Source organism: Solanum stenotomum, chromosome 1, assembly GCF_019186545.1.
Source record: "Solanum stenotomum isolate F172 chromosome 1, ASM1918654v1, whole genome shotgun sequence".
Classification (NCBI taxonomy): domain Eukaryota; kingdom Viridiplantae; phylum Streptophyta; class Magnoliopsida; order Solanales; family Solanaceae; genus Solanum; species Solanum stenotomum.
The window spans coordinates 81,658,924-81,678,856 of NC_064282.1; the positions used below are offsets into that span (position 1 = coordinate 81,658,924).

The 19,933-nt window shown below is 31.2% G+C and overlaps 1 protein-coding gene across 1 annotated transcript; it reads left to right on the forward strand.

The window, feature by feature from the left end:
• The first annotated feature begins 10,201 nt into the window (after nucleotides 1–10,201).
• On the forward strand, nucleotides 10,202–13,849 carry LOC125874220 (ADP,ATP carrier protein, mitochondrial). The gene is made up of 4 exons (XM_049555067.1): nucleotides 10,202–10,322; nucleotides 12,074–12,584; nucleotides 12,700–13,074; nucleotides 13,270–13,849. The coding sequence occupies exons 2-4, from the start codon at nucleotides 12,093–12,095 to the stop codon at nucleotides 13,564–13,566; spliced, it is 1,164 nt and encodes a 387-aa protein (XP_049411024.1). The 5' UTR covers nucleotides 10,202–10,322; nucleotides 12,074–12,092; the 3' UTR covers nucleotides 13,567–13,849.
• Nucleotides 13,850–19,933: the final 6,084 nt, after the last annotated feature.

Consider the following 19,933-nt stretch of genomic DNA (forward strand, 5'->3'; position numbering starts at 1 on the left):
CATAAAATTAGTCATGTGTGTAAATTAAATTTAAAGGTTTGTCAACAAAGACAGTGACATAAATGATTAGGAGATTTTGAGCCTATAATTTTACAGTGGCCTCCCTTGCAAAGATTATCACACGTTGTATCATCATGAGAGCCTGAAACACATCTTCCAATGTGGTTAGCAGTGAAACATTTCAAACCATCTCCTTGGACCGAACCTGAAATTCAAATTTGATTGTAGATTATTTTTTATAAAGCTTCAAAATATTCTAACATAAGGTACAAAATATAATATGGAGAAAATAAATATATAAGTGTATTATTTGAATTTTCCCCAAAATTGAGAAAGATTTATTTGCATTATCTTGTAACTTCAAATAATCACTTTCCACGTTCATTTTCTAGTAAAATGTATCAATTTTTACTAATAAAATGTAACATTTATATGCAAAAGATGTTGACTTTTTGACAGTACATGTGTCATTGGTTTGGTATGGGTCTGTTTTCACTAAAGGACAACCAAACTTACTAAGTTGGTTTTTCAAATATTGGAACCAAACCAAATCAATTAAGCAATTTCTTTTATTTCTTTAATTTTGTCGATTAATTTGTTGTTTTACTGATCTTTTAAAATTATATAATATTATATTTTCAGTTTATTCTGTAATGAAGCAAACTCGTGAATTTATCAAAGTAAAAATTATATATCGAGCAAGACAGTAAAAACAGATATTGAATAACTATAAAGTCAAACACCACAAATCAATATTACAAAAAATAACTTGCACTTTAATTTCTTAAAAAGAAATATGCATTTGTTTAATTATAATTCTTATATAGGTATTTTTATAGTCAGTTTGGTTCTACCATTTCAATTTTGTTTTTTCAAAATGTTTTAAAAACCTAATAAAATGTTATCAATTTTGAGAATCTAAACCAAACTATATCGAAAAAGTGTATATTTTAATCTCCAATATATTTTGACTTTATTTTAATCTCTTTCATAAACATCCCTACTTAGTTATTATTGGTCAATTGTAGATAAGTGGGAGGAAATGAAGTACCTGAGATAAGGAACACAATGAAAAGGTCACCATAAAGAATTTTTGAGATTCTAGACTTTGCCATTTTATTCAATATTTATTTTGAATGTAACACCCCGAAAATTTCTTAAGTTAAGACTCGAATCATTCTTCATTTACTTGTAGGGTCATATATATAGGTGATTCATAAATTATCCATATGTGTAAAGGTAAATTCTTTAGTGTGGGAATTATTTGGATATGAATAAAGGTCACTAGAATCCCCTAACACAAAGTAGAGTTGAAAGTTTCCTTATCGATTAAGTTTTGATGTAAGATTCTACTTGGGTCAACTTCAAACGACCAAATCTCTTAGAATATAAAGAACTACGTGGCCCATAACCTATCAAATTAAAGTTATTTGAATCTACTTTCCAACGCCATAAATTTCGCATCAATCCCATTTTTGAGTAAAAAGTTATGACCATTTTAGTAACTGATAAAGTGTAGTGACGAAATTGCCGACGGGAAAACATTAAAAATGGTCTTTTTGTCTTTACCGCCAAAGAAAGCCCTAAACTAATTTCATTTCTTGACTAATTAAAGACCCAAACCAATCAGATTTTCATCTCTTATATCATCATTCTCTTCTCTCTCAAACCCTAAGGAAAAATCAAAGTAGAAGACTCCATTCAAGATTTTTTCAATCTTTTTCAAGATTCTTTCAATCTTCTTCAATGTAAGTCCTTCTCCAAGAATTTCATTCTTTCCAACTCAAATTCCTTCGTACAATTATGAATCACTAATGAAAATCATAATTCTTGGTCATAGAGATTTCAAGAAACTAATTCAAGAATCTCAAGAAAGGTTTTCTTGATTGTTTACCTTCAAGCTAGGGTTTCAAGACTTCTAATCAAGATTCTTCAAGAACCTTGTTCTTCCAGGTATGTAAGGCTATCATAGTGTTAGACTAGTTCGTCCTCATACCTACATCTACTTTCAAATGAGTAAAAGAGAAATCTATGATTCTACCCCTAGATTTGAGTATTCATAAGATAAATTGATTTTGAGTTCTTGAATTCCTTATTCTTTTGAAATTCTATTCCTAAGTATTGAGTTTCTATATTTTTATTGAGATTCTTGACTTGATTTGTTCATGTCTATAATTCAGCATGAACCCTATTTTGAGTTATAAATCTAGAGAAGTTTTTCAAAGCCAACACTTGAGTTTTAAACTGAGTTTTTGAGGAAGTAAAGATGAGTTTTGAGAAAAAGTTTAAAGGTTCTATTTCATAAAGACTTAAGAGTTTCTAATGTTATTTTATTCATATATATATATATATATATATATATATATATACATATGAACCTATGTTAAATATTGGACTTGAAAGATAAGTTCATAAGTGTATGTTTTCAAGAAGGTAAACATGTCTCATGTTTTGAAAAGTATTTCAAGTAATGTTAGAAGTCCATTCTTTGTAATGGGTGAACTGAGCACAAAATTATATTAATTATTTGGGAAGTAGTATCGAGCACCGAGTTGGGTTAGAGTCTTTTATGATTCGAAAATCCCATAGAATTACGTAGCCAGCGTAGGATAGGATAGCATTAGTTCTTCATGCGACTCCTCACTGCCTCTGAGACGGCCAATTAGATGGATCCATAGTCACGATATCATTCGATACCCCAGGCAAGGTATAGGATGGACCCTTACAACGTGCGACGGGACGTTGTATCATTGCTAGGCTCATAGTGATGGTTGTCGGTTAGAGAAACTCTCCATAAGTAAAGTATATTATTTTCATGTTGCTTTCATTGTATATTTTATTGTAAAGCTTAAATGGTTTTCACTTCATGTTCATGTAGTGATTCAGTTGAGTTGCTTTCAATAATTCAATTTAGTTATTTGTTTACTCAGCTATATTACATACTCGTACATTCCATGTACTGATGTCATTCAACCTATATCCTTTTTATGATGCAGATATAGGTGTTCATGATTATCAACAGGCGCTTCGTTAAGATTACTCTACACTATAGTTAGCTTTGGTGAGCCTTCTTGTATTCCAGAGGACTTCACAGTTACTTTCCAGTTAGTAGTTTTGAGGTGTTGAGGGTCTTGTCCCGACATCCTTTCTTAATAGTAGAGGTTTCATAGATAGACAGTTTTAAAGAGTCTTTCAGTTTTCAGATATTTTATTTAAACTTATGTTTCATACTAAGTATATTCAGCAAAGTTGAGATTCAATAAACTGTTTTTAAATGATTCTTTCAATTTGATGCTTATGTATGCTCAAGTTAGTCTTCCGTTTGTAGTCAGCCAGGATGAGGGTTTACTTAGGGACCAACAATGGTTCTTGAGTGCCAACCACGTCCAGGGTTTAGGCTTGGGTCGTGAGATTGAGGTTATGAAATATGTCTCTAATTAGTAATTCTTTCAATTAATTTATAGATGAGGTTTTAGAATACTTATGAAAATTTACTGTTAGTTCCATTCTATATTTGTTTGTGTCTACAGGAGTTTTATGGTATATCATTTACTTTTAAAAATCATTTCATGAATTTTACTTATGCATCTCATGTTTAGTTTAGATAAAATTGATTTTAAACTTTTATATCGTAATATATATACATATATCTAGAGATATATATTCTACAAAATGTTGATTGTAATTATATGTAATGTTTATAAATATGATGTCATTTATTTGGAATAATTGCAGACTCAAAAAGGTGTCACTATTGAACTGGAAACAAAGGTGTCGAGACAAGACCCTATGCGACCTGACTATTCTATTGCAGTGACTAAAAACCAAATCAATTGAACTAGCTAAACTGGAGCCCTCCTGAATATAGGAGATCTCACAAAAAAGGTTGATTGAAAGAGGTCCTACTGAAGTGCATGTTGACTATCACGAACGCTTGAATCACCATCACTTAAAGATGCAGCTCCAAAATGGTGTTACTACATGAAATGTATGGTATGTAAAATAGTTGAATGAAACAACTGGTTAACTGAATTAAGAATGTAACTCTAAAAGTAGATGATGAGATGGATAACTGAAAAGTAAAACATGCAAGCGTACTTTTAACATCAAAACTTTACAACTAAATATTCATGCAACAATAGTAATATAGAAAAATTTCACAACTCAAACCACCGCACTATGAGGGCACCTCCTCTAACCCCTAAATAGGAGAACCCCTACAACCCAATGAAAATACTGATAGTGCGAAAGTGAACAAAAATCAATATACATCATTTAATTAAGAAAATGAATTTTCAGCCTAGATAATTACCACTATCTTTGAAAAACACATGGAACCCTCCCTAGGAACTAGTCTAAACATGTTAAAGAGCTTCTAAGAGTGTTCAATATCTGAAAAATAAGACAACTTGCTCCACAAGGGAAAGAGGAGTAGAAGTTATGGAGATCATCTGCATTGTCACCTAAGAAACATCACTGACTTGCTACCTCAATATTGGGACTTGGTTTAATTCCCGACTGATCTTTATTAAAAAGACTAGTTAAATGACCTTTCTGAATGTCACAATCCAAAGACTAAGGTCATGATGGCACACACCTTAAAAAATCCAGTGTATAAGCCGAAGAAACTAACTCAAGAATTATCTCAAATGTTGCCGAAAAGAAGGTAAATACACATATGAGAGTTCTAGAATAAATTAAAGTCAGGTCATAAAAGAAGAAATATTGAGATACAACAAATAATTTCCAAAACCTGGTATCATAAGCATTAAAAAACACTCTCATACAATTTATTAATTTAAAATTCAACACTTGTCTTTGAAGTATACATAAAGAAAAATGAAATTAGATGAAGCTTGAATGATGACTCAAACGAGGATCTCACCACAACTTCGAAGCTCAAACATTGAACGATCAATTCAGCTGTCTCAATTACCACTCATACTAAGGGTTGCCACAAAAGGTTGCAATAGTAGAGTTGAGTATCCATATGTACTCAATAGGCTTGGCCGACGGAGTATAAAGTATTTAATAGAACTTACAAAATAAACTATGAAATGCTTCCACCTGCTTACAAAAAAGTTTGATTCCGGCATCGATTTCACCAGTTTATATAAGAACAATGTAAGTAAAGTAAACATGTAAGGTTATAAACAATTTCTTGTATCAGTAGGGAAATTACACAATAAGCAAATTTGACCAATGCAATGCGATGATGAAATGATGTTATGGAACAAAGGTTGTCGCACCTGCCTTATACATCTTGCTGAGATTTAGCTTCTAGACAAAGACCATAGGGGACTCGTATTCCATTTACCAATCTCATAATCTCAATATCTGATCAACTTGTCACCTAGCTCGTGGTCAAGGATAAAAGTAAGGTGTCTCATTTTCTTTATCAAAGCAGTACTTCTCTAGTTTCTCAGATTCCCATGATCAATAGTATGATGAATGAGGATGAATGCATCATAACACATGTGACATGGAGGCCTAATCAATTCAACCTAGGTCGAAAAGGACCAAAGACCCAAACTCAATAAATCATTATATAGACCCTTACATGAAAAATAGTGCAAAAATTCATTTGAAATAAGCTTTTACCATTTGGAAACATTCCTTTCATTTTAATATGTGATAAAAAAAAAACTAGTTCAATCCCCTAACTCGGGAATTTCAAGTAAAAAATGTTATAATAGACAACTCAACCTCTCACTCAGGCAAATCAGTTATCGCATGCTCTCAAAGCAATTAATAGTATCATATAATGACCACACATGGGCTAAGCATTACAAATAAGCTCCCACATGGGCGAAACAATGAAGTTTACAATTTTCAACATCTCAATGTCATGCTACAATCACATCCCATAGTCTAGTTCATAAGAAAGATTAATTATCCAACCCAATTTAGAAGAAGTATAAGTCAAACCTACCTCGAAAGCCGAAACTTTACTCAAATCACACTACCGGTGCTTTTCCTCTATCAAAACTCCCAAAAGATTTCCAACTATCAAAAAAGAAAGATACACATTAGTGGGTTCTAACAATACCCATACTGCAAAAGTCTTGAATCAAATCTAAAATCACCCAAAAACTCATCAAGAATCAAAAAAGGGTAAAATTATGATTTTGTTAGAAATTCATGTCCATTAAGTGAAAAGGAGTCTATGGGTGAAACCCAAGTGAAAATGAGTCAAAATCGATGATTAAGTTGAGTAGAAAACATTTTTTCAACTTTAAGGGAAAAACTCAAAAAATGCCTTTTGAAACGTGGTTTAAAACGAGATATTTTAGAAAACCTTTGTGAAAATCAATTTACCCACAATAGAAGGACCTTAAATCCCAAAAATCAATGAAAACTCATTCCAAATTGACCTGCAAATCAACAATTTTGATTTCTCCACTTTGGGGTTTAAAATCTCCACTTTGTGGATATAAATCATGAAATATGAAAGAGATATTCTTGGGAAACATGTAAAATAAGGCTAGAAGTATGTACCCATTATTATGAGAGAAAAATGCATCAAAAATCACCTTAAACAGTCCTTTCTAGCTTTCAAAATGTCAAAAATACGAAATGGGTTCAAATAGATATTTAACTCAATGATGTTGTCGCTAAAACCCATTTTTCGTCGCTAAAAGTCTATTTTCCGACGCTAAGAGTGTGCAGCAACAACTATTTAAACATCTTTTTTTATCCTCAAAACTCATTTGAAACCATATAAACACGAACCAATAGTGTAAACTCATCATAAAACATGTTTTGAAACCAATGGAATCATTGGATTTCAAAAAAAAAACATTATAACCGAAATACCCCTCGGAATCCATTTAGGCCAAAAAATCAATTTTTTACCTAAATACCCAAATCACAGCCTAGGGTGTCGGGACTTTAACCGACCACCCTACTAGACCAAACTTGATGTTTCAGGCTCAATGGAAATGACAAAGTCACCATCCAATGCTCTAATCTCATAATATTGACCAAAGTCAACTATTCCAATATAATTCGACTCAAAAGTCTCAAATCCACCAAAATCTCACTTATCACATCGGGGACTACACTAACTATCCTTGCAAGATATACTAAGCATGAAAACGTTGAGGAGAAGGGAATAATGGACAATTCATACATAAAGGTAATTTCTCATGAAATGAGACATTACACTATCTACCACTAAAACACGCATTTGTACTCAAACGGAAAGCAAAATTTGGTACCTGAAGGGAGTAAAAATCTTAGGATATCTACGCTGCAAGTCGGACTCCACCTCCACGTAGCCTTCTCAACAGAACAGTGTCTCCACTACACTTTCACTAAATCAACATGCTTGGACCTTAACTGCCTAGTCTTCCTATCCAAGGTAGCAATAGGCTCCTTCTCAAAGGACAAATCTTCATCCAAAGGAGCAGAGTCCCACTTAATCACATGGGAATCATCATGACGGTATCTCTTAAGCATCGAAACATAAAACATAGGATAGAGCGTTCGAAGATTCAGAAGCAAGGCCAACTTGTAGTCTACATCTCCAACTTCTCCAAAATCTCAAAAAGGCCTATAAATCATGGACTAAGCTTATCTTTCTTCCCAAACCTCATCACACCCTTGGTGGGTGACACCTTAAGCAAAAAACCCTCACCAATAGCAAAGGATACAACAGAAACTCTCATATATACATAGCTTTTTTGCCTACTTTGGGCGGTCACAAGACGTTGTTGAATTAATCTCACTCTATCCATGGAGTCTGCCAACAAATATGTACCCCAAGGTCATACCCCAAATGAATCAGACCATCCAACATTAGATCTACACCTCCTCTCATACAAAGCCTCAAACGGTGCCATCTCAATGCTAGAATGATAGTTGTTCTTATAAGAAGACTCTGCAAGGGGTAGGAATTCGTCCCAATGACTTCCAAATTCCATGACACAAGCCTAAAGCATATCCTCAAGCACCTGAACAGTTTACTCAAACTGACTAGCGGTCTGAGGATGGAAAGCAGTATTCAAATCAAGCTTGGTACCTATCTACTCCTACTTAGAACTCCAGAAATGTGAGGTGAACTGAGTACCTCTATCTGACACAATAGAAATAAGAATTTCATTCAACCGAAAAATCTCACGACTGTATATCTTGGCCAATTGCTCTGAATTATAATTAGTTTTTACCGCAGTAAAATGAGCCGACTTAGTCAGCCGGTCCACAATCACCCAAACAGAATCATACTTACCCAAGGTCAAGGATAATCCAATCACAAAGTCCATAGCAATGTGCTCCCACTTCAACAGATCTCTCCCTGTGGGATTCGACCTCAACCTCGTTGGGTTCTTTATGATCAACGATCACTTGTATACTGACTTGTAAGGTGTATACTTGAGAGTTATCAAAATGTCACGGCCTAAGTGTCAAATTTGGACCGTGAGAAAAATACACATTACTAGTTATATTAACCATTACATCCCGATAAAAGAACTATATCACAATTAGGTAAATAATGCATATACTCATTTTTCGTATATTCAAGCGAAGGTAGATTATTCAAATTCATACAAAAAAATGTTTATTGTTCACTTTAAATATATAAAGAGTGGATACTTTCCAAAATTAGTAGTTTTTTGGGACCTCATGGAGTTTTTCTAGAGCTGAATTGTGCGTGCACTTCTGCCAGAGCAGAATCACGTGTGTACTTGGTGTATAACCTTAGCAGTATCTTCCATCAGAATCCAAAATTGACAACGAATATGTCCTTTAGACTTTGCTAGAAATGATCGAACACTAAAAAAAATCGGTGGAAACCAGCTTAAGTTGGTTGTACTTTGGAGTTCATTCAATTCACACAGGCAGGGAACACAAACTCATATTATTGTGTATTGGTGAAGTCCTTATTCACTTTGTAATGAATTTCCTTAAAAAATAATTTTGAGCCACTTCCATATATATACTAGGGAAAAGAGTCTGATATATGCCTAAACTTTGTCATTTAGACCTGATACACCCCTCGTTATGAAAGTGACTCATATATATCTTTACCGTTATACAAATGACTTACATATATCCCTACCGTTACAAAAGGAGCCCACATATACCCTTCATCTCACAGAAGTGAAAAAATTAGTCTAAAATTTATCTTCTTGACTCTTAATTTTTTTTAAAAAAATCATGTAGGGGTGTTCAAGTTATATTTTAATCCCTTTCATACCTAAATTGTTTTTTGATTTCTTTGATTATCATTATTTGAGTTTCTTATTCTTATTCTTATTTTTTCTTTCATTCTTTAGTGTAAAGAAAAAATTTAAAACTATTTTTTTGTGGCTATATTATAATTTAAAATTATTTTTTTTCGGCTATATTGTAATTTAGTTTTTGTATTTGTAAAAAAAATTGGGGCATCTATAATAAATTTTACAAGAAAATTAGTGAAACATAAATAAATTTGACCACCAAAATGATAAATTTAAATTAGTTGTTAAAACAAAAAAGTCAAAAAAAAAATACGTGTAAGGAGGATCAAATATACCCCATATGAATTATATATATTTTTAAAAAGGTAATTAAAAATTAAATTTAAATTATTTTTTCACTTCCCTTAGAGAAAATGGTATATGTGGGCTATTTGTATCACAATATGGATATATATGAGCCACAATCATAACGAGAGATATATAAGCACTAAATGACAAAGTTGAAGGATATATCAGACTATTTTCCCTATATACTATTACGTATATTTTTAGCACTTTATTTGAAGTTTTTAAAAATTAAATTGTATTTAATTAGAATTTTTGCAAATAAAATATTTAGTTGTTTGATTGTAATTTTCCTCAAAAACATGAAATTAATTTAAATATTATTATTTTTATATAAAAAAAAGGGTAAAATTTGAAAAAAAATATTATACAATGATAAGTAAAAACAAGATTTTGGGTGTTTTTATAATTCCAAATATACAATTCATATTTAAAATTTTCATAGTTAAACGACAACTTTCAAATAAAGTAAAAATAAATAATTCTCATAGTCAAATGAGTTTATTATATACCATAAATTATTTTTTTTTCTCCAAAAATTTGTATCTAGTCAAAACACGAGGAGAGCGTAGTCGTAAAATTGAGTGTAGCATGTGCTGCCAAGCATAGGAAAAATGTTACTAAAAAGTCCATGAAAAATATCTCTTGTATAGGTCATTGGCCACCCAATATATATATATATATATTCCTTCTCTTTACCCCCTTTGAACCCTCTTTTCGTCTAACTCCTCGTTCTTCTCCTTTCTCTTTATTGCCTGTTTCGTCGCAGCGATTTCTAAGGCGAGTAGAACGCAGGTAATACAGCTTTCTCTTTCGTTCTATCATCCGATTTTGATTCTCTTTTAGCACTTTTTTCTGCTTAGATCTGTGAAATATAACGATTTTTATGTATTTTTACTCTTTTTGAGGTTTGTAGTATTTTGATAAGTCTAGATTTTTGTGATTTTTGAGTTTTTTTCGTAGATCTGTTTGTAAGTTTATTGGAAATGGATTGTAGGTTTGTGGATCTACGGTTTTGTTGATCCGATTCGTGTTTTACAGTGCTGTTGCTGTGTTTTTGGTGTAGGAGAGATTGTTTTATCGATATAACTATAGATCTGGTCAACGAGTAGTGCGATTTTTTATTCAAATATATAGTTGTGTTGTGTGATTTATAATCTAGAATTCGGTTACTTAACTATATACTATAGTTAGGGTTATTTGATAAAAACTGTACACACTGTTGATCTGGTCAACGCGTTTAGAGTGGCCTGATGTGTCTGTGTTATGTAGTTAAGATCTATATACTTGGATTCTCCAAAAATGTTGCTGCACTCGTGTTGTATACTTCAAAAATGCACAACTTATAATTTTGAAGAGTCTGAGCAACATAGGATAGGATTATTCATGTGATTTAAAATACAGTATTCTGTCATTTGGTGCTGTTAAGAAAAATGAGTTTTGGTATTTGTATGTCATTTGAACAAACTGTATACATTTTGTGTCAAGATGTCCAGCTGTTTACCAGAGTACATCAAGCTTTTACTGTTCTTTTTAAAAATTATTTATTGAGTAAATGATTTGGTATTTGTGTTCACAAGTTATGTTGTCAGACTTGTGATTTGGTTCATCTAGTGTATGTAGTAGTTCAGAAATATGTAGACTAGATCAAATCAGTTAATAATAATTGTGTTTATTCTTCATTACTGTACCTTGGAAATGAGATTTACTACAAACATTAGTATGGGTTGGGCCAGTTACTGCTCACTGTGGATCAAAGGGACCACATCATTTGCTGTTGTAAGATATATCATTTGTTATTTATTGTAAATGAAAAGCTATTTTCTCTGTCCCATTTTATATGAGATCCCATTTCAATTTGTTTGTCTTGCTTTTTGTTTTTTAGTCCACTCTAAAAAAATGTCTCTTTTCTTTTTTGATGACTTTTTAATTCTAACTTCCACGTGACATATTTATGACCACATGATTAAATGATATTTTGGTACATTGTACATCTCTTTAATCTAAGAGCACAAGTTTCAAAAGTCTCCTTTATCTTTTTAAACACCATGCCAAGAAAATTAGGCAAACAAATTGAATTGGAGGGAGTATGTAATATATTTTGTGCATCTAACTATAAATATCTTCATCTTCTCATGTCCAAATGAATAGCTTGTTAAATTTTCCTATGGTTTGATAGTAGCTGCAAACATCAAAGATTTACTTGGCTGATTGCTATTGAGAATCAAGATTGATGGTTTTCATTGACAATTTTAGTTCAAAGGAAAAATACCATTTCAAACATGCCGAAATGCAAGAAATTAGGACTTTGATATGGTGTAATAAGTTTCTTTTTTGCTGCACAGTATTTAGCGACTTCTGCTCTTGTTGAGTTCCCAAGGCTAGTAATGGGAATAAAAATTAGCTGAACTCAACTGGGTATTTGGTTTGTGGCTTTCATGTCTTTTGGTGGTTAAGATGGAATTTAAAAGTCTTGTTTGTGAATTTGTAGAAGTATTGTTGAGGTCAAGTGTAGAGACCTAAGTCTATTGCTTTTATCTTTGCAGGAGTTTATTCTAGGCTGTGATGGCAGATAACCAGCACCCAACTGTTTATCAGAAGGTAGCTAGCCAGATGCATCTGAGCTCCAGTCTTTCACAGGATGTCCATGCTCGCTACGGGGGCATTCAAAGGCCTGCTCTCTCCCAGAGACGTTTTCCGTATGGCAATTACTCTAATGCCGGACTACAAACATGCCAAGCCACACAGGATCTCTCATTGATTGCCGCAAATGCTTCACCAGTGTTTGTGCAAGCTCCACAAGAGAAAGGACTTGCAGCGTTTGCCACTGACTTCCTCATGGGTGGTGTTTCTGCTGCTGTGTCAAAGACTGCTGCTGCCCCTATTGAGCGTGTGAAGCTTTTGATCCAAAACCAAGATGAGATGATTAAGGCTGGTAGACTCTCAGAACCATACAAGGGAATTGGAGACTGTTTTAGTCGGACAATTAAGGATGAAGGATTTGCTGCCTTGTGGAGAGGAAACACCGCTAATGTCATTCGTTACTTCCCCACTCAGGTATACCATTTACTTACATTTGATACTACAATTCATGTATATGAAGATAGATGGGTGCTGGTTGTTCTGTTGATTTTTTGAAGTATGTAATGCTGGCTAATATTGTGATCCACAGGCATTGAACTTTGCATTTAAGGACTACTTCAAGAGGCTCTTCAACTTCAAGAAGGACCGCGATGGCTACTGGAAGTGGTTTGCAGGTAATTTGGCATCTGGTGGTGGTGCTGGTGCTTCCTCTTTGCTCTTTGTTTACTCCCTTGACTATGCTCGTACTCGTCTTGCAAATGATGCCAAGGCTGCAAAGAAGGGAGGTGGTGGCAGACAATTCGATGGGTTGGTTGATGTCTACAGAAAGACACTTAAATCTGATGGAGTTGCTGGCCTGTACCGTGGGTTTAACATTTCATGTGTTGGTATCATTGTGTACCGTGGTTTGTACTTCGGAATGTATGATTCATTGAAGCCAGTGCTGTTGACTGGAAAGATGGAGGTTAGTTATCCAACTATTTTTGGTATTTTCCCATATTGCTAGTTTGCTATTTTGTGATGATATCATATGTTGATAGTTATGTTCAGATGCTTACAATACTTGGAGATTGTTGCCTGTTACTTTGGAGTTGGGTTTTAGGATGTTATGGTTGGAATATGACTTCATTCTATTTTTTTATTCTCTTGATGGTTGCAGGATAGTTTCTTTGCTAGCTTTGCTCTTGGATGGCTTATCACCAATGGTGCTGGTCTTGCATCGTACCCTATTGACACAGTTAGGAGAAGAATGATGATGACATCTGGTGAGGCAGTGAAGTACAAGAGCTCGTTCGATGCATTCAACCAAATCCTTAAGAATGAGGGTCCCAAATCTTTGTTTAAGGGTGCTGGTGCTAACGTCCTCCGTGCCGTTGCTGGTGCTGGTGTGTTGGCTGGTTATGACAAGCTTCAGGTGATCGTGTTTGGAAAGAAATATGGCTCCGGTGGTGGCTAATTCGGACATTAATGTCTTTTTAGAATTAGATTATGGTGATGATGAAAATCCTCCTTATTGAAGTTCCATTTAGGGTTGGGATATTTTACGTTTTTTCCCTATCCGTTTTGAAATAATTTAAAATTTTAGAGCGGGTTAGAACTTTGAACCTGCAATTAATCATTCCCTTGTTTTAAAGGTGTTTTGTCATGCAGACCGCAGAGTTTACAGATTCTAATAATCAATTTTTGATTGAATTAAATTCAGATATGATTCATCTGATAGTTAAATACTTTTACCGTCATTTTTTCATATTTATCTTTATATTTAGCTTATGATAATGTCATCATAGCTCTGTTTTACTCTTTACTTCTGTTGTGCAATGTCCTTTAAAATTCTACATAAGCTTGAGCTTGAAAAAGGGATGATCGTCTCCAAATTGAAGTTTAAACAACTAAATTTCGTATAGGACTTCTTAAGAAATTAAATGTTAGTATTGATTATATATACATAGAGCAAGAGATGCTTAGCAAAAGAGTAAGAACCAAATTTTATGTACTTTTTCCCATTCAATCTTTAGTTTATGTGAATTTATTTCTCGTCTACTTCGTTTCAAAAATTAAAAATTGTTCAATTTACATCTATCTTTCTCACATACTTCATCTGTTGCTTTTTACTTGTCTAATTTTAATTTTTACTTGTTATTTTTGACAAATTAAGAAAAGATAATATTTTTTACCTATTATATCTTTAATTTATTTAGAGAGTTAATGTTGTTGAAGAAAAGGTTGAACCTCATTAATGAGTAAATTGATTTTGAAATTCTATCAATTAATAGAGGTAAAATGGTAAATTCGCTATATCAATTAGTATTATTTTTCTTAATAGGTATATTAAGTCAAAAATAGACAAGTAAATAGCAACAGAGGGAATATTCAATTTATTTCTTATATGTCACTCAATTTTTATGGAAGTATTTAGAATATAATTGTTCAAAATTTTGTTATTCCAATGTTCAATAATACTTGTCCACTATTGACTTGCACACCTCTAAAAAAATAATAAATAGAAGAATAATTTTACTGTATTATCCTTTAAATATAATAAATACAATGTCTTGAAAAATGTAATATGAAAATGAATATAATTAATGATACGGGTAAATTATGAACTAAGGGATCGTTTGGTATAAAGATTAATAATGCAGGGATTAGTAATGTTGGGATTAGTAATGCAAGGTTTAATAGTGCAGGGATTAGTAATGCAGAGTTTATTTTTATCAAGTGTTTGGTTCATTGTTTCCCACATCATCTTGTGTTTGGATTAAAACTTCATAAAAAACTCATTTCCATTTATACTCTTAATTATTATGTAATTGGGTTAAAGTAAATAATTGCCGAACATTATTATTTTTTTATACCCTTCTAACTAGCTATGAGAAGAACAATTTTGTTGTCATATTTGCCTTTTTTTTTACTTAAATTATTTGAGGATAAATAATTGTCATCTTAGTAAATAGATCCCTTACAAAATGTCAATTTTCAATTTAAAAATGATAAACTATCAACTTCTAAAATTGAAAAGATGATAAACAATAGTAAAATTGAATAAACCATCTACATTTATACATAAAAATTGAAGTTGTAGTTTTAATATGTATGCAATTTTATAAATTGTTCAAAATACAAATAATTAAAAAACCACACAAATATATATATATATAGCAACAAATTATACATTCAATTAAGATCACAAACGTCATGTGGTGATATATTTGTCTTTTTAATTAGTTAATGTTAAACAACTCACATTTCAAATATTGTGTTAATTTGTATTGGATTTTTTAGTAACAGACAACTCTCTCTAAATAATTTGTAAGCCAATTTATTTAAATAAATTTACTAATACAAATATAAAACATAAAATCAAGAAAATAAACAAAATAATTAAAATAATTTGAGGGATATTTTGTCTTTACATAGACTTATCCCATGATATTATATCCCATGTATTACTAATACCTCCAAATGGAAGGTATTAGTAATACATCCTATTAATACCATGTAGGAGGTATAACTAAGCCATAGATTAGTTATACATTAGCCCAAATTCCTACCAAACATAGTACTAAATAATACCATACATAATACATGGACTATTTATTTTAATGCGGCCTACCAAACAACTCCTAAGTGTAAAATTATCAATCAATTTCATAAAGTGAACAAGTATTATTGGATATCCCAAAATGATATAATAGACAACTATTATTGAACAGAGCGAGTACATATGTTTGAGTAAGCTTTTTTTTTATGTGATTTAAAAGTCAAAAGCCAAAAGTAGGTAGCCTAATATGATATATTTACTTTGTATTTCAATTTGTTTGTCATATTCTCCTTTTAATTCATTTGAAAAAGATTTTTTTCCTTTTTAGCAACTTTTTAATTCAAACATTTCATATGATATATTTAAAATCACAAGATTAAAGAAAATTTTGATATATTCTTCGTTTTTTTAGTTTAGAACCACAATTCAAAAGTTTTCTATATATTCTTAAACTTCGTGCCAAATTAAAAGCAAACAAACAAATGGAAAAAAAGTAAGTATACTAAAATGTTAAACTATTACTAGTTATAAGAGTAAATATCTCAAAAGATCACTCAACTATAAAGTATTATATAGCAAAGTCATTTAACCTTTTTATGGTCATCCACTTTAGATTTTTTTTCTTATAAAATCACTTAACCAAATTTGTCTTAAAAAAATTTACTTTAGCTCCATAACATTTTGGGTTTGAGAAATAATATCTCTATATTTTGAATGTGATAATAAACTTTTTATTTTAAATCAGTTCTTAAAAATGAGTCAAATTATTACATATATTTTTAAAATATCAAAAACAACCTTCAACTAATACAAATTATAACATACACACTTTCAAATAATTAAATATTTAAACAACATTACAGTAAAACCTCTATAAATTATTACTCAATAAATTAATAATCTCTTTAAAATAATATTTTCTCTGGTCCCGACTTAGGCCAATGGAAAAAATCACCAATTTCGATAAGATAATATATTTTCAGAAGACCCCTATATAAATATATGGTTCCATTAATATCATAAATTAATAATTATTTAAAAGTACAAATATATCTAAGACAATTTAGTGAAATATGATTCTATTGTGTTCTGTTTTTTCTTAAAATTTAAATCTAGTTGAAGCTCATCTCTAACTTTTCTTATTGCATCTTAGAGCTCCGGTGTTGTCTTTTCGAACTGTACCATAAAATTGTGAAGAGTTCTTTCCTTACGTGTAACTGGTTCCAAAGGTATAATATCATCTTCTACTTCATCATCAACATTGTTTTTTACGATGGTATCCATAATTTCTTCTAAACTCTGGACCTCAACATGTATCACTTTCACCTGGATAATCCAACAGGTTATTGACATCCATTTTATTGTGGTAACCAAAATGGTATAATACATAAACATGACCCTTAATTTGTCTTCAACGAACAACTATGCCCTCCAACTTTGAGTGTGCACAAGTAGGCACTTAAACTTGCATAAAATTGAACAAGTAGACACACGTGTCCTACATGACATAAGACACATAGGATGCCATGTAGGTTACAAAATTTCCATGTAAGGTGTCATGTAGGACGATTGTGTCCATTTGTTCAATTTTATACAAGTTTAAGTGCCTACTTGTGCACACCCAAAGTTAAAGGTCATATTTGACAGCTGACGCCAAGTTAAGGGTCATGTTTATGTATTATGCCAACCAAAATCATTAATCACGACCTCAAGTTCATGAATGACATTTACACAAGTGGGTTCATTCAAATTCTCTGAGATTGCATCCCCCAAATGAATTTTATTGTGTCGAAAATAATTTGCTATTGTCTCTTGCTGAATATTTGTGTCCAAGCAGGAATTGCAAAGTTGATAGCATCCGAAACATTAATTTTGTTGGATCAGTTTGTCCACTTCATAGCCTTCTAATATCCTATGATAAAATCTGTTACGATAATATATCTTGAAAGCTCTTATTATCCCAACATCACAAGGTTGAATTTTGGATGTCATGTTGGGTGGCAAGAAAAACAATTCAACATTTTGTAGTCCTTCAATATTTCTATTATGGGCTGGACAATTATCTACCATAAGCAAAATTCGTCTACCATGCATTTTGTGGTCAAACCAACGAATATATTCATCAAAAAACACACTTGTCATCCATGCTCTTTTGTTAGAACGATAGTTACAATTCAAGCTGGTCATGTTGGTATTTTTGAAGCAACGTGGCTTTGCATATTTTTCAATAATACATAACGGATTTTTTTCAAATTCATCTTCAGTGCAACAAATAACAATTGTGAGCCTTTCTTTGTCCTGCTTTCTTCCTTCAAGTTGTCTCGTAGCAAGAGAATGATCGGTTTGTAACCTGTAAAATAAATCAGTTTTATCCATATTAAAAATATATTTCATAGGAAATTGATCTATTTTTGTTCTTATGGATTCCATTTTCGTCTCCATGTCTTGTATATCAACTGAACCACTTTCTCCGAAACGATCAAATGACTTGATACTTTGTCTTAGCTTGAATTTTCAAGCCAGCCTAGATATAATTTGTTCTCAAAATTTTGCTGAGGATATAAAAGTTTCATTGCATCTATTGTCGTTTCCAAATTTAACTCTCCTGTTATATTTACACGGTCTTTATATTGGAGAAATCACTCATAAACAACCTTCTCCATGTCTGGATATTTTGCTGGCTTGTGTCGCTTGATATCCTTTCCTTTTTTAAGTCAGTCGAATTAAAGATATTTAGCAGATCGTTTGAGTGTGTTTGATATTGTACCTTAACTAACTTTCAAATGAAAGGTTTCATTAAGCCACGATTGTAAATCTTTTTGAGTGCATATGGAATGATCTCTTTTGTACTCACATAATGTTTTACGTATTTGATCTATCATTGTTGATTTTGTGACACCTTTTAAATGGGAAGCCATTTTTTGATATGGTTTAAAGAAATTTTCTATGTTGCTTATATAGTTCTTTTCTCACCATTATACATCGAATGTTTTTCATAAAAATACAATGAATAATAATTGATTATTAAGAAACAATGAACATTATGTATTATTTTACAATGAATGATTGAATTCTTGAATTTCTTTACAATGAATCATTTAACAAAAGAATATATTACAATGAATCATACACATACACTGTACTTTATGTACAATAAATATAATATTTATGTGAAATTAATAAATATGATACATAATTAGTAAGATACAATGATTTTAATATATTCATTATACTTTATGTATAATATATTTTTTTATGTGAAATCAATAAATATGATACATAAATTAGTAAGATACAATGATTTTGATATAATCAAAATTAACCTTCATTAAATCTCAAATCATTCTTTAAATTAATAAATATTGATTTATTGATTAAATAATATCTCTATAAAATAATAAAATTTCATGATCCCACCTATTTTAATTTATAGAGGTTTTACTGTATATAAAAATTAAATTTCATACCTTTTTTTAATATCATTTTTGACATGAACCTTTTTTTTTCCATAACTTCAAATTATCTTGATATTGTCATTTAATGAGAAATAGGAAAGTAAGAATAATGTTTAATATAATGTTGGTATGAATAATGTTTGTATTAGTTATGCTTGCATTAATTATGTAGAAATATTTCTTATATATTGTTTGGTTGATAAATTAAAAATAATATCTATTGTAGATTTTTTTAAAAAATATTTATTTTCAAAGATACCTTCCACAAATATGATGGAAACGATGAATTTACCTTCCACAAATATGATGGAAACGATGAATTTCTTTTAGGGGCAATTAGTTCTTTAACCATACTAATTTATGTATTCATTGTTTTTACATTATTAATATAATAGTTTTTCATGTATTATTAATAATATACATGTCAATACATAATAGAGTATATAACTAATGCTTATATTAGTTATACATAAGATGAAAAAAAAAACTCCCTCCATCTCATTTTGTATGAGTTAGTTGACTTGACACGGAGTTTAAAAAAAAATTTCTTGAAATGTGTGGTATAAAATAAGTGACACTCCCTCTGTCCCTATTTACTAGCTTGTTCATTTTTATCTTGATACACCTATTAAGAAAATATAATTGACATAGTGAATTTACTATTTTACCATATTGACTGATGAAATTTCAAAATTAATTTACTCATTAAAGAAGGTATACCTTTTTCGGAAACATTACTCCCTCCATTTCAAAATAATTGAATTGTTGAGACATTTTTCATATTTTAAATTAACTTAATTTTCACTCTTCAAGACTACTTTTAGAAT